This window comes from Triticum dicoccoides, chromosome 2A, assembly GCF_002162155.2.
Source record: "Triticum dicoccoides isolate Atlit2015 ecotype Zavitan chromosome 2A, WEW_v2.0, whole genome shotgun sequence".
Lineage (NCBI taxonomy): Eukaryota > Viridiplantae > Streptophyta > Magnoliopsida > Poales > Poaceae > Triticum > Triticum dicoccoides.
The window spans coordinates 787,772,987-787,786,722 of NC_041382.1; the positions used below are offsets into that span (position 1 = coordinate 787,772,987).

Genomic DNA, 13,736 nt, shown 5'->3' on the forward strand with positions numbered 1-13,736 from the left:
GCTATAGATTTCATGTCGACATGTGCACTGACTTCTCTCCACGGCATGTGCACTGCCTTCTCTCCACATCCTAGACAAGATTATTGTTTAGGTTCCGAATTAGCACTGTAAGAGCATCTCTAACTTGTCCCCAAATGTAAAATATAATCGTTTTGAGAAATTAACACAAATCTAGCATGTCTTCCATTTACTTTAGTCTCCAGAAAACTAGCAAAGTGGTCCGTGCAAATGCGCGGGCTAGTACTTAACAAAGCTAAGTTTCACCAATTAAATAGGTTGCCAATTTTGTCGGTTGGTCATCAAGAACCGGTCATCGAAAACAAAAACATGGATCGGAAAGAATTTAATCTAAACATTAAGTACATAAGTTATAAATCCTATTTTTTATGGGAAATGTAGCCACCTCGAAATATGGAAGTATGCGCCCCACCACCACAAAAATATGGTACGCAAAATCCTAATACTTGTACCTTGGTTGTCGAATACACGTGTAAAAGCAATGGAAAATGTGAATACTTGTGAAGGGTCAAATTGTATGGCTCAGCGGGTAACACCTTTTGCTTTGTGTATAATCATTAATATAAGAAATGAAATCAATCATATTTTCAAATCATAATACTACTGAGAGTTAATTGTATTATGAAAGACATGTTAGCTTTTTAGGACAGAAATGTTAGTATTGATCATCCTGAACTTCATGTGGATGCACTTATAGAAGGCACATCACAATGGACCCTCACATCGGGCAGGTAGAGTGGAGGCACAGGGGCACGAACAGTACATGACAAAATTACATAGGTAGGTGCATATTTCAACCATCTCACATCATCCCTCAACGTCAATGAATTTTGCAGTGTTCCTTTTGCAATGTTGCACACCACCAACGAGTGTTACAATTACAACTTAAGAAGACGTGCCAAAGAAATGAGCACCTTTGCAGCCTTGCTTGCTTATATCTCTTCGTCTTCGTCTTCGTCCAAGGGGTCACTCTCCAGGAAGTCGCTGACCTACAGACAGAGAAGCTTCTACTGAGGGACAGTCCCCAGGTTTTATCTACATGTACAAGATAGAACCTATGGAAAATAGACTTGACAAATGCTAAGCATATTCTAGTGTACGCCAAAGCAAGGAAAAACCAATTGCTCTGGCTCAACAATTGCTTACCTGATAGAGATATTTATCACTGCAAAAAACAACTTACCAAGCTAAACTGTGATAAAATCTTGCCCAGGAAAAAAAAACATATGCAAGGCAGGCAACTGAGATGGCTGGGGCTCTAACATCATCAGATTAGCTGGACATATTCCATTTCATTCCATAGTTTGTGCAGAAACTTGGATTGGAGGTAAGCTGATTGATATCCGATTTTAGAAACCTTCCACAAAAAGACACACACAAAAAACATCTTCTCCCTCTGTCTCAGAGCTCTCCGGCGGAGGAGTGAGCCCCCATTTGCTGGATGTCTCCATCTGGTCCTCTCTTCTTCGCGCACGTATGTTCTTTGGATACACACAAGGCGTTCAACCCATGTCCTGGTTCCTGTATACGTGGTGATACTTCGGCATTTGGCGCGTTCATACAGATCGTCTTACTAGCTTTACTGTGAATCAGTCGGTCTTACTCTTATCCAAGGAGAGGAAGCCTATACACTGGACAGGTATGCGTCAAGTTCTGTGCTCTCTGCCCCTTCTGTAACCATCATGTTTCCTGTGATCCTTATGATTTCATTGACCTTTCTAACTAAGGGGTTTCCAATCCTTGGTCGGCTTTGGTCAGAAAACCTAGCTTGAATTCTCTGATAGGTTAGGTTAGCAATTGTTACAGTTTTTCGAACTAGAAACTGAGTGCACCCAATGGAGAAATAGACTTGACAACTTACCAAGCTAAACTGTAACAGTTTGACAAATGCTAAGCATATTCTAGTGTACGCCTAGCGCTTAATTGCGTTTAATCTATGCATAAGCATGCACTTTTGTCAGAAAAGCACAAGGCGGTGACAAAGCGCACAATCGACCCCTAGTGCTTTTGTGAACTAGAAACTGGGTTCACCCAATGGAGAAATACAGCATGGGCCCAGTTCTGCAACAAACTTTCGTGGCGGAACTGGATCCGTCAGTACCATTTTTCAGTATATGGTGACCTTTTATCCACTTCTGACTTCTGCGCCTTATGTAACCATCATGTTCCCTGCGATCCTTACTATGATTTCATTGATTCATTCATATTGATGACTTTTCTGACTAAGGACTGAGGAAGGGGTTTTTCAATCTTTTAGTTAAGTGCTGTTGTTGAGCTGATTGGCGCATGAACATAAAAGTCCTTATAAACCTGTTTTTTTTTCTCTACATGACTACATCCAACTATTGCAATTTCCTGTAACATCTTGAAATATTTCAAGGTTTCAAATTATGCCACGTCTTTAACTAGTACATGGCACCCACACTAGTCATTGTCATAACCATTTTTTCTTTTTCTCTTCCTGGTAGAGATATTTATCATTGCAAAGGAAAGTATAGATGTTTGTTTGGTTTAGCATGTGCCCCACCTGGAAGAGATTTTTTGTGCGCGAGCACCTCTCGAAAACATTACCGGGTCCATATATACTCAATATGAAATCATGATCGGCTTCTTAAAAGGTATAATACCTACCTGCCGCCATATATCAAAAGTAGAAACTGGGTAAACACAATGGAGAAATACAGCATGAGCCCAATGCCGCAACAACTTTTCGAAGCGGAACTGGAGATGTAACAGTTCACGGTATCTGGTGACTTTTGATCCATCTGATTACTCCATATGAACATAAAAATCCATAAGACCCAGTTTTTCTCGTGAAACATTTATTGCCATTGCGCTGTAACATCATGAGGACACTTCAGTTTATGGAATTGTATGCAGTATCTTTAACCACGTGTCGCGTGAGACAGAACACTAGTCCTTGCCGCACTTGTTTTCTTCAAGGTGACATTGGCAATCACAAAAACTGAAAATGAAGGAGCACCTCCACCTTATTTAATGACTAGTCATCGTCATCGTCACACTTGTTTTTTCTGAAGGTGACATTAGCAATCACAGAAACTCAAAATTAAGGACCATCTCCAGCTTATTTAACGACGCGGACATGCACAAATGGACAGGCAAGAACACAATAATCGCCTCCACCTAGCTCCTTGCTCAACCATGAACATCCAGAGAACATGGCAGCAGCTCCTGATGCTCCATCTCCTCACTCATATCCTCTTCCTTTTCCTCACATCCAGCTCTCAACCTACCAACAATGAAACTGTCAGCAGCGGCGATCTTTTCGTCCTCCTGTCATTCAAATCCTTCATCACCAGTGACCCTACACGGGCACTGTCCTCGTGGTCACAGGGGCCATGCCAGTGCTGGTGCTGGCGCTGGCAACGGTACCAGCAGCACGAAGACGAAGGTGCCCTGTTTCTGCAAATGGACGGGTGTGTCCTGTGGCAACCACCGGTACCCTGGCCATGTCACCGCCATACGCCTGCATGGCTTTGGCCTGGTCGGTACCATCAGCCCGCAGCTCGGTAACCTGACATGCCTCCGCGTCCTCAACCTCTCAGCCAATAGCCTGGGAGGTGAGATCCCAGGCAGCATCAGCCACTGTGCAGCACTTGGCACTGTGGACCTGGGGGAGAACTCCCTCTCTGGTTCCATGCCTGCTTCTCTGGGTCTCCTATCAAAGCTCACATTTCTCAGCGTTACCCATAACAACCTGACTGGTGATATTCCCATGTCGTTCTCCAACCTCACAGCTCTCACGAACCTTAGCATGTCGAACAACCAATTCCTTGGCGGAATCCCAAGCTGGCTGGGCAACCTGACATCGTTGACACACTTGGAATTAGTCGGGAACAGGTTCAATGGCCATATCCCTCCAGAACTTGGTAAGATGTCTAATCTTGTTACATTTGACATCAATGACAACAAACTGGAAGGCCCTTTTCCTCCATCCATGTTCAATATTTCTTCAATCAAAAACTTCAACATTGGCTTCAACCAGTTGACAGGATCTCTGCCGCTGGATATTGGCTTTAAGCTTCCCAAGCTAAATGTTTTGGGCACATATGCGAACCGATTCGTAGGAAAAATACCAGCCTCCTTGTCAAATGCATCCGCACTTAAATATTTGATTCTTCACGGAAATCAGTATCATGGTCTGATTCCACGGGACATTGGCATCCATGGTCGTTTGATATTATTTTCGTTAGGAAACAATTTGCTTCAAACCACAGAGCCTAGGGATTGGGATTTTCTCACATCCTTAACCAACTGTAGCAACCTGGGAATACTAGACCTTGACCAAAACAACCTTGAAGGTGCTATGCCAGTTACAATTGCTAACCTATCTACAGAGCTCTACATGATTACACTAGGTAGAAACAAAATAGCTGGGACCATACCTGCTGGTTTAAGCAAGTTTCAAAAACTTGCAACGCTCTCCCTGAAGCAAAGCCTCTTCACAGGCACCTTGCCTCTGGATATTGGCCTGATTCCTAGCCTCCAGGAACTTGACCTATCCCATAGTAGATTTCATGGGCAGATTCCACAATCATTAGGCAATATCACAAAGTTGAGCAACCTCTTCCTATCTAATAACTTTCTAGATGGCAGCATGCCATCAAGCCTTGGTAACCTAACAAAGCTTACATCTCTGGATCTTTCCGGTAACTCCTTGAGGGGGGAAATCCCACCGGAGGTACTTAGCATCCCCTCCCTGACCAAACTTCTCAACCTCTCCCACAATTCTCTGAGTGGCTCCATTCCAACACGGATAGGGCAACTGAACAGCCTAGGCACAATTGACCTTTCCATGAACGAGCTATCTGGTGAAATTCCAGAAGCTCTCGGCAGTTGCGTCCTACTGAACTCCCTATACTTGCAAGGAAATCTTCTGCAAGGGCAAATTTCAAAAGTTTTGTCTTCTTTAAGAGGCCTTGAAAAGTTGGATCTTTCTAGCAACAACTTAGGAGGGCCCATACCTGAGTTCCTCGAGGGCTTCGAGCTTCTAATGTATCTAAACCTCTCTTTCAACAACCTATCTGGCCCAGTGCCAAATGCAGGGATTTTCCGCAACGCCACTGTATTGTTGCTCCCTGGCAATAGCATGCTATGTGGAGGTCCCTCTTCCTTGCAACTACCTTCATGCCCAGATATAGGTTCCAACCATGCTTCGCAGAAGCATCATCGTCGGGTCATACTCTTTTGCATGGTTGGAACTTTGATGTTGATGTGCTCCCTAACTGCATGCTACTTGATGAAGACAAGAATCAAACCAAATAGTGTTGGTCAAGAAACCGGATTTCACAATGAGAAGCATGAGAGGATATCCTATGCCGATATAGATGAAGCAACACAGTCCTTCTCACCGGCAAATTTGATTGGTTCCGGCAGCTTTGGCGATGTGTACATTGGAACTCTGAATCTTGATGAGAGTTTATACACCGTAGCAATCAAAGTTCTCAATCTTGGCAAACGAGGAGCTAACAGAAGCTTTTTGAGGGAGTGTGAAGCCCTGAGGAAGATCCGACACCGGAAACTTGTCAAGGTGATCACTGTGTGTAGCAGTTTGGACCGTAATGGTGATGAGTTCAAGGCACTTGTCCTAGAATTTATCTGCAATGGGAACTTAGATGAGTGGCTGCATCCAAACACAGAGAACAGCAGGACCTTCAGAAGGCTAAGTCTGATGGAAAGGTTGTGCATCGCTCTTGATGTTGCAGAGGCATTGGAATATCTTCACCACCAAATTGAGCCCCCCATAGTTCACTGTGATATCAAACCATGCAACATCCTTCTAGATGATGACATTGTTGCGCATGTTGCTGACTTTGGTCTAGCAAAGATAATGCATACTGAAGCATGCAAGCAAAGTGGCGGTGGGACTGAAAGCAGCTCACTTGTGATTAAAGGCACAATTGGATACGTCGCACCTGGTCAGCAATGATTCTTTTAATCAAATTTTTTACATTGTGCAGTACATTTTATGTCGCTAATTAACGTTCACTTGCCAATTCAAACTGAAGAGTTAAATGCGTTGAGTTTATGACTAATAAACCCTTGGTTTATATGTTTGTTTCAGAGTATGGCTCGGGATCTGAAGCCTCCACAGCGGGTGACGTATACAGCTTCGGGGTGTTGCTATTGGAAATGCTTACTGGAAGACGGCCAACTGACAGTTTCAGAGATGGCGCGACAAGTCTTGTCAACTATGTCAAGATGGCATATCCTGATACTCTGCTGGAAGTGTTAGATGCTAGTGCAACATACAGCGGAAACCCGCAACGTATCATAGACATATTCTTACATCCTATGCTTAAGATTGGTCTAGCTTGCTGTGAGGATTCCCCAAGGCACCGAATGAAGATGAACAATGTAGTCAAGGAGCTGAATGCCATAAAGAAGGCGTGCGCCCCTCATATGCATGTTCATGGATTTCGAGCAAGCGCTTGATCTGGATGAGCAATGAAGTGCTACGATCATCTCTACAGCTCTGTTGTTGTCACCCTGTGGCGATGTGGTTACAAGCATGTCCCAGTATGTTTGGTGACCATTCCTGTTTTCTGTTTTAGGAATATGCAAGAGCATTGTCATGTGTCATTGTATTAGAAGCACAAGTAGTTTACTTTGCAATCCTCGTAGAAAATAAGTTTGGCGGCAATTTTTCATGGCATCTGGACTGTATTGAGTGGCTCCTACTCCTAGCAGATTTTCAGTTCTCCTTGCCGTTGCATCATCTTTAGAATTTCCTGAATTGCAACATTGGTTCAGATAGCTAAAGTTGAAGATAATGCTTGTTGCAATCAGGTTACTGCTTTGATTCCAGTGGCTAATGAAAAACAGTGCTTTGAGTTTTCGGGCACTGGATACAAATCCAATGACATCAAGTTTATATACCCATTACACCCACAATCTTGGTCATTGGTTCTTGGGGTATGAGCTTTTTAGTAATCCAGCGACTGCTTGAACCCAAACTAATCTCCATAAAAATATGGGTTCTAGATCCCCTTCCTTTGCTGATACACTAGCCAGTACATGCATGTTCAATCATCTCACTAGGTACAGATAAGCGACTACATAACAAATGAATTTGACACAAGTTGAAGAGACACCAAAACGATCCACACCAAAGTACATAAACTTGCCTATATCTCATCTTCTTCATCATCGAATGGGTCCCTCTCCGGAAAGTCACCAACCTGCAAAGGAAACTGCTCAATAACACTTCCACTCCTGAATTTTTAACCGGATGGATGATGGCTGAATGTTATAAGAACCAATTAAAAATATACTAATAGGTAAGGTAGGCATGTAACTACCTTCACTTTCTCTGGCCTAACAATTGCTCCATGCCCTTGAGGGCACTCGAAGAAGCGAACTCCTTTCACCCTGCAGCAAGCACCCAACAAGTCAAACAAAATGAGTTGTTTTTCCAAGCGCATGTCGTTACTAGTCGCAAGAAGCCATGATAACTTGGGCACTGGGTATAAATTTATCACTGCCATAGTTTGAGAATGAACATACATGCCATCGTGCTTTCCAAGTGGCTCATCGTATTGCACGCCAACCCAAAATCCACGTCCAAGGGCTTCAGCTTTGCCAACGAATTTCACGGTGCCCCTCTTGGCACCTGGCTCGACTTCACATCTGTCTCCCACCTATGACATAAATGTTCATATTGGATCGTAAAACATTACACGACAGAAAAGGTGTAATTTCAATTTCATGCTACAGAAGAAGAAAGCTTGCACCCGATGTTCCAGCCTATTCTTTTCAATAGCAAAGGATCTCCACACCAAGGACCAATATTTACTACATACACATGTCTCTGAAAGCAGAGTACCCTGTTTATAAGTGGCCAGTTATATACATTGGCACAATTCTGTATTCCTCGCCAACTTAGTCAACTATAGATGGTTGGATGGTCTTTTGTTTGGAACATCACCGCGGGGGTGAGTTTCCCCACCTGAATTTTCGTTGAATTTGATGGTTACATTTCACGAGTGGGATTCCTAGTGTGCTTTACTGAAACTGCTAGTCAAACCAGGAAGCTACTAGAAGGAAATATACACTGCAATTCTCCCAATAGCTGCTCCAGTTAGCAAAAAACAGAAGGGGAAGATGAAGACGCATATTCCTACAAAGTTAGAATAATGCACTGTATGACTGTAGACGGAAGGACAGAATATCCAGCCAATGGTGGAAGTTTGTCAAGTTCATGTGGGTGTGTCAAGTAGATGTGGCCACAGATTCGTACATACTAATTCAGCTTGTTCTATGGGAACAAGTTACTACCAATTGGGCTGCTATACCAGACATCAAATATGAAAAGAATTAGCTCGAGCAGTGATGGGGTGCTAAATCATTAATATGCAGCAAGCTAGGCAATAGAATTTCAAAACTCTGCCTTGGAAAAAACATAGTGGATGCAAGGTAAACAACTGAGGTGGCTGGGGCTCTTAACATCAGCAGATTAGCTGGGAATATTCCATTCCATACGGTGTGCAAAAACTTAATCCAACATACATGTGTAAAGCAAATGTACTGACCTTGATGTTGGCACACAATTCCTCCATCTGGTTGTCTGACTGCCAAAGAGGACAAGAAACAGAGTAAACAGACCTGTTGAAGCCTTGAAAGGAACAAAGAAGTCCAGAGCATGGGCAGCTTACTTGCTTATCGTCCGATACAGGGTTTTTCGACACCATCTTCTCTTTGAACTTCCGGAAGTTTGCTGCACAATTGCACACAAGTTTAGATGTTATGATCGAGTGAGCCGATTGCAAATGATAAACTGAAATATACTTCAGACTCCTCTACCAGAGTCTAGAGGTATGCAAGCTTTTTTAGTTAAGGAATAAGCTGAAGTATGTTTCAGACTGAGAATTCTACAAGGGGTATACAAGGTGTCCAAATTCATCTTATAAACTGGAAACAGAATTACTGCCGAGCTTGGCGTACGCTTCGTCCGAGATGGTGTACTTGTCGACGAGCGAGGTGTCCTCCAGCCACCCGCCGGAGGTCACCGAGGAGGGGTCGAGGTCGATGATGTGCAGCCGGTACCTTGAGAGTTGAGAGCAGACCATCATCAGTCCAACAGCAGCAGTAGAAAGATACCAGTAGTTAACAAGAGGAGATGCAGGTGGGGTGGGGGAACGGACCCGTCGTAGGGGGAGTAGGCGGCGAGGGGCGCGGCGTCGCGGTCGAGGTCGGCGACCCTGGCGCCGGCCTCGTCCCGGAGCTCCAGCCGCATGGAGCCCACGGCCGTGCCCGTCTTCTTCCACAGCTTCTCCTTGAGCGCCTCCACCGTGGTCTGCGAGCAGAGCGGACCCACACACCCCCGCCGCCATTAGAGATGAGATCCAAGCTGGAGATGAGATCCTGGGTTGGGTTGGTGGCGCGTACCTGCTGCGAGACCCGGATGTCGGAGGCGAAGGAGGTGAGGTTGGAGTGCGTGACGCGCAGCGACACGCTGTCGTCCGCCGGCAGCTGCAGCTTCGACATGTCTCCGGTCCGGCGGTGACCGCGACGACGACTCTCTGGTCTGCTAGTGTGGCGGCGGCCGTCGGAGCAGGAGCGTGCGCCGCCGACGCCGATCTGCGGGAGTAGTAGGGGCTCTAGGTGGGCTCGTCTGCGGGCCGGGCCGGGCCGGGCTCAAATGAGGCCCGTGAGAGCGAGCAAATATCTGTCTCCACTCTGTTATCTCCTCGTCTTCTACCTCCAGACCCGCGAACGGATAGTGAAAGTGAAAGATGGCGGCTTTGGCGATGGCGATGGGGGCGGCGGTCATCCCTCGGGCTGCCCAGCTCGCCGGGGGTCAGCCTGCTGGCGGGAGGTGCGTCTCCGTCCGCGCGGCTGCGCCTCCGCGGCAGCAGCGGTCGTCCCGGCCGCCGCCCAGGAACCGCGGCCCTCCTCCGCAGAACCGCCGGCGCGGGCCGCCGCCCAGGCTCCGCGACGACGAAGGCGACGACCAGGGTCCGCCCGGGAGGCGGGGCCCTCCTGGCGCGCCCAGCCGCCACCACCAGGGCCGCGGGCCGCCGCCCAGGGGGCAATCTGGCCGCGCTTCGCCGGCAGGCATGACCCGCTCGCCCGTCGTCGCTCTGCGGCGGGAGGAAGAGGAGTTCGACGACGAGGCGGGGTACAGGGACTACGACGGCGAGGAGGATGAGGAGGAGGGGGAGGGGAGGTTCGCCGGGGGAACCCGGTCGGGTGGCGCCATGCCCAAGCCGCCCGCCGGCTTCGTGCTCGACGACCAGGGCCGGTGCATCGCCGCCGCCTCCAAGCGCATCGTCACCATCGTGAGTTACATCACATTCAGCTTTGTCATAACTAATTCATTCATACTTGAAATGCATTATCCTAAGCTCATCTTGCGAATTTGAGCAGATTGATGACGCGAACAATCGCCCGTTGGAGTGCATAATCAGGAGGGTGTTCAGCAGCACGCAGGATCACGAGTACTTGCTTCTATGCCCGGTCGACATGTAAACAACCACACTATACATATCTTAGTAGCAATGTTCATGAGAGATTACCCTCTTCTTTCACTTAGCAAGAGTTCCAATTCCATCTTTCAGGCCTGTGCAGGTGCTCAAGAGCACAAACTTCAGTGGATGGATTGCCGTATGTCTCTAGTTCCCTGCATTTTCATCGATTGAGCGCTCCATTCATTTGTAGTTCAAGCATGATTTCAGTTGATGCTAGAAATATTCATTTCTTTGGATATGATATGGTTTTTAATGAGGTAAATGGTGTGTGTTCTTCCATTCTGTTGTAGGTTGACGATGACCAGATTAAGCAGATCATTCCATCGGTTGCGTACGCCCTTGCTAGGGTACATATGCACTTTGTCGAAAGCGGGTAAGGATCACACAGAAAACACCATACAAATGCGAACATCTAACCTTTTTAACTGAACTGAGACAAGGGCATTACAAATGCTTATGTGTACATTTAACCGTGTTCATTGCTTATGTAACACACTGACACTATGGTATTTCACCCTCTGGGCTGTGTGCAGAGGCTGGGGAGAGATCTCCCTTGTCAAAAAAATGATAATAATTCTTGCCCTCTGTTTCAGATTCTGCTATACAGCACGGGGTGGCTTCTGCTTTCCTGAAGATGCCATCCAAGAATTCCACGGTAACCTGAAGCACTAACCTGTCTAGTATTATTGTGTCAGTAATCCCCCCTAAAAATAGGTTCCTGCTTGTAAGAAAAGGTTTCAATGATATCTTTCTTGCTGTGAATTTAAAAGTTTGTGTGTCTCTTATGTGATGTGCTTCTAGTTGTGTAGTTCCCTCTTTGATTTGTCATATTAAAATTGCAGATTCTAGTGGCGGTAGCGGGGAGGCACCTTTTGAAGGTGTAGAGATTTGCAACTTCAATTTGGTGAGCAAATTAGATTCCTTTACTTATCTTCCTGTTTTGTAGCTGTAGCCAAAGAATCATATTCCGACCAAGTAGAGACATGCGGTGAACTGTAATTTATTTGCCTTCTCAGAATAGTTAACATATTCTTGTCTTGCTGCTACTGTAAATATCTCACGGTGTTTTTTCGGCATGCTTGTGACTATGTTATTGCTGGCATTTAGCGTGGATACTCTGTTTGCAGGACGGTGCACACTATATGATCTATACACCAGTCGATCCGCTTCTATTTGTCGCGGTCAAGGTATGTCAGTTGCTCTTTCAGCCTGCTTAGCAACTCTTGGCAGCTAAATGCTTTTATAAACCCCCACAAGGAAAGAAGTTATGCATAATTATTGATTGGCATGTCATTGTGCAGGACAAGGACGGTGTGCTACGCATTGCTGAAGATGTTAGTCCAGTTACCACTATTCTTATACACTAGAGAGTGTTTTGATGATTGGCAGTGCAACTTAAAAGCACTTTGTGTATGAATAGCAACTATACTTACTTACGGTGATCTGTAAACATGCAGGATCTGATGGACGACCCCAGCATTGTGAGCGCCATAGATGAAGAGACAGAGTTCACGGCATTGGTGGTATGTGAGCCGGCGATTGCATTCTTTCTTTCTTTCTTTCTAGTTGGCTCCTAGCTACTTTTTGCTATTGATGGCCATATTTTTGTACTGACTGGTGTTTGATGTTTTGGTTGCTTTGTGTATGCAGGAGGAGGAGGAGGCCCTTCTCGAATCGATACTGCACGGCGACGATGATGTTAGCTAATGCTTACATGCATGATGAGAATGTGAGGATACATAGAGTATATGTTTGTGAGAACGATTCTCTTTGGAGAATGTGTTGTTAGATCTCGCGTAGTGAGTACGTATTTTGCAGGTAGGGATTATACACATACGTTGGTGCTGTTGTATGTCTTTGTAAAGCGAGTGTAGGTTAAGAAGAAGCTGCAGGCCTTGAATTTGGAGGATGTAATGGTAGATAGTTTTGTTTGCTTGTTATGGCAGTGGCCCATGGTGAAACAAAACAGACATTATTTGTCTATGAGTAGGAGAAATTGATGGATGAGTGGATTTAGTAGTATTGTCGGCTTTTATTACAATCAAAATTGAAGTCTAGAGGGATACACAAGTTTTTAGAGTTATTCCAAAATAACTGCATCGTGCAAGGAAAGAGACCACAAATGCATTTTAATAATTTGCAAAAATAATTCCAGTGTATTATTGAACTCAAACTTACTTATTTTTTTTACATGTTTGATGTTTCCTACCCATATAAATCTTGGGTATATGAACATCACTTGAAAATATCTTTCTCAATAAAAAAAAGTTCAATAACCACCAACAATATCGTATTTTAACTTATGTATTCATCACTATGTTCATTGCAAAAAGCACTTGTGATACTCGACGCCAAAATTAAGAAATCATTATTATTTCTAGATAAGAGTATATCAACTTGTAAAGATAGAGCAACTTTTTCAACGAACTTAATTGAAAGCTCAATGTGATCTTTTTAGAGTCATGAAACTATCACATTTTTTAATGTCAGGAATAACATTATCAAGCTGAAAAAAATGTCTATTTAAATACATGTTTTGAGGAAAGACCATTATGTTAATGTAATAAAGAATGTGTTATTTGTTAATGAATAGGCAACACTAAATTGAACATATAGATTTATGTAAACTATTAAATTACAAATTATTTATATCAACCATAACATGAAAATTATGTTTTAGAAAAATATTAGAGAAGTACAAAAATGACGATAAATTGTAAATTGTATATTGAACAGCCCCAGGTGCACCTGATGATGCTGAGGATTTGTCTAAAGGCCCATTATGTTGCTTCAGTTGTAAATCACAAGCTCATTCTTCTCCAGAATGTTTGTCTCGTTTTTTCTGCTCTTATTTCCTTTGCTTGGGCCATACCTTTTCCTACTGCCTGGATGGTAGTGCAGCCCATTTATATTGAAGGCCTAAGGACCAGAATGCTGATTTGGAAAAGAATACATCTGACCTACAGCATAGCAAAAATTTACATGGGTCGATTGTTTTCTATAGTAAATAATACGAGAAGAAACTCATTGGGAAACAAACACACTCATCAACAGATGATTTGGCAAAATAAAACTTGATAAGAATAATGGCTTAGAGAGGCAAGGTGGAAAATTGATTTCCTCTAATTCTATACCCGCAAAACATCTTTGGAGAGCAAAATCAAATCAACAGCAGACCCGGCAGACGTGATCCTTTCCCATTGGAGATGCCGGTCCGCCTCCTCTGAC

At 44.5% G+C, this 13,736-nt stretch overlaps 2 protein-coding genes and 1 pseudogene across 3 annotated transcripts; 2 read left to right on the plus strand and 1 right to left on the minus strand.

The window, feature by feature from the left end:
- Positions 1–737: 737 nt before the first annotated feature.
- LOC119357334 (tubulin-folding cofactor B-like) lies at positions 738–9,673 on the minus strand. 2 transcript variants are annotated; one of them, XM_037624331.1, is made up of 9 exons: positions 9,427–9,673; positions 9,183–9,334; positions 8,966–9,084; positions 8,694–8,755; positions 8,571–8,609; positions 7,546–7,679; positions 7,341–7,410; positions 7,167–7,220; positions 738–1,007 (listed from the first exon to the last, which is right to left on the minus strand). In XM_037624331.1, the coding sequence occupies exons 1-8, from the start codon at positions 9,523–9,525 to the stop codon at positions 7,167–7,169; spliced, it is 729 nt and encodes a 242-aa protein (XP_037480228.1). In that variant the 5' UTR covers positions 9,526–9,673; the 3' UTR covers positions 738–1,007. The 2 variants fall into 2 exon arrangements, with proteins under 2 accessions (XP_037480228.1, XP_037480227.1); XM_037624330.1 differs by lacking the exon at positions 738–1,007 and having other exon boundaries at positions 6,852–7,220; positions 9,427–9,672.
- Positions 3,122–6,988, plus strand: LOC119357335 (annotated as a pseudogene).
- A 76-nt stretch (positions 9,674–9,749) lies between the features above and the next one.
- On the plus strand, positions 9,750–12,530 carry LOC119357333. Its single transcript, XM_037624329.1, has 10 exons — positions 9,750–10,319; positions 10,408–10,505; positions 10,599–10,644; positions 10,799–10,881; positions 11,102–11,163; positions 11,351–11,412; positions 11,636–11,695; positions 11,810–11,842; positions 11,966–12,031; positions 12,159–12,530. Exons 1-10 carry the CDS (start codon positions 9,774–9,776, stop codon positions 12,213–12,215), a joined length of 1,113 nt encoding a protein of 370 aa, XP_037480226.1. The 5' UTR covers positions 9,750–9,773; the 3' UTR covers positions 12,216–12,530.
- The last annotated feature ends 1,206 nt before the right edge of the window (positions 12,531–13,736 follow it).

What these genes read in the sequence shown, in the direction of transcription:
- LOC119357334 (XM_037624331.1), bottom strand. Translation starts at nt 9,525, where the DNA reads ATGTCGAAGCTGCAGCTGCCGGCGGACGACAGCGTGTCGCTGCGCGTC. An exon ending in GCCTACTCCCCCTACGACGG is followed by an intron (nt 9,085 to 9,182) that starts GTCCGTTCCCCC and finishes TCAACTCTCAAG; the next exon opens with GTACCGGCTGCACATCATCG. An exon ending in TTAGGCCAGAGAAAGTGAAG is followed by an intron (nt 7,221 to 7,340) that starts GTAGTTACATGC and finishes TTTCCTTTGCAG; the next exon opens with GTTGGTGACTTTCCGGAGAG.
- LOC119357333 (XM_037624329.1), top strand. Translation starts at nt 9,774, where the DNA reads ATGGCGGCTTTGGCGATGGCGATGGGGGCGGCGGTCATCCCTCGGGCT. An exon ending in CCAAGCGCATCGTCACCATC is followed by an intron (nt 10,320 to 10,407) that starts GTGAGTTACATC and finishes GAATTTGAGCAG; the next exon opens with ATTGATGACGCGAACAATCG. An exon ending in TGCTACGCATTGCTGAAGAT is followed by an intron (nt 11,843 to 11,965) that starts GTTAGTCCAGTT and finishes GTAAACATGCAG; the next exon opens with GATCTGATGGACGACCCCAG.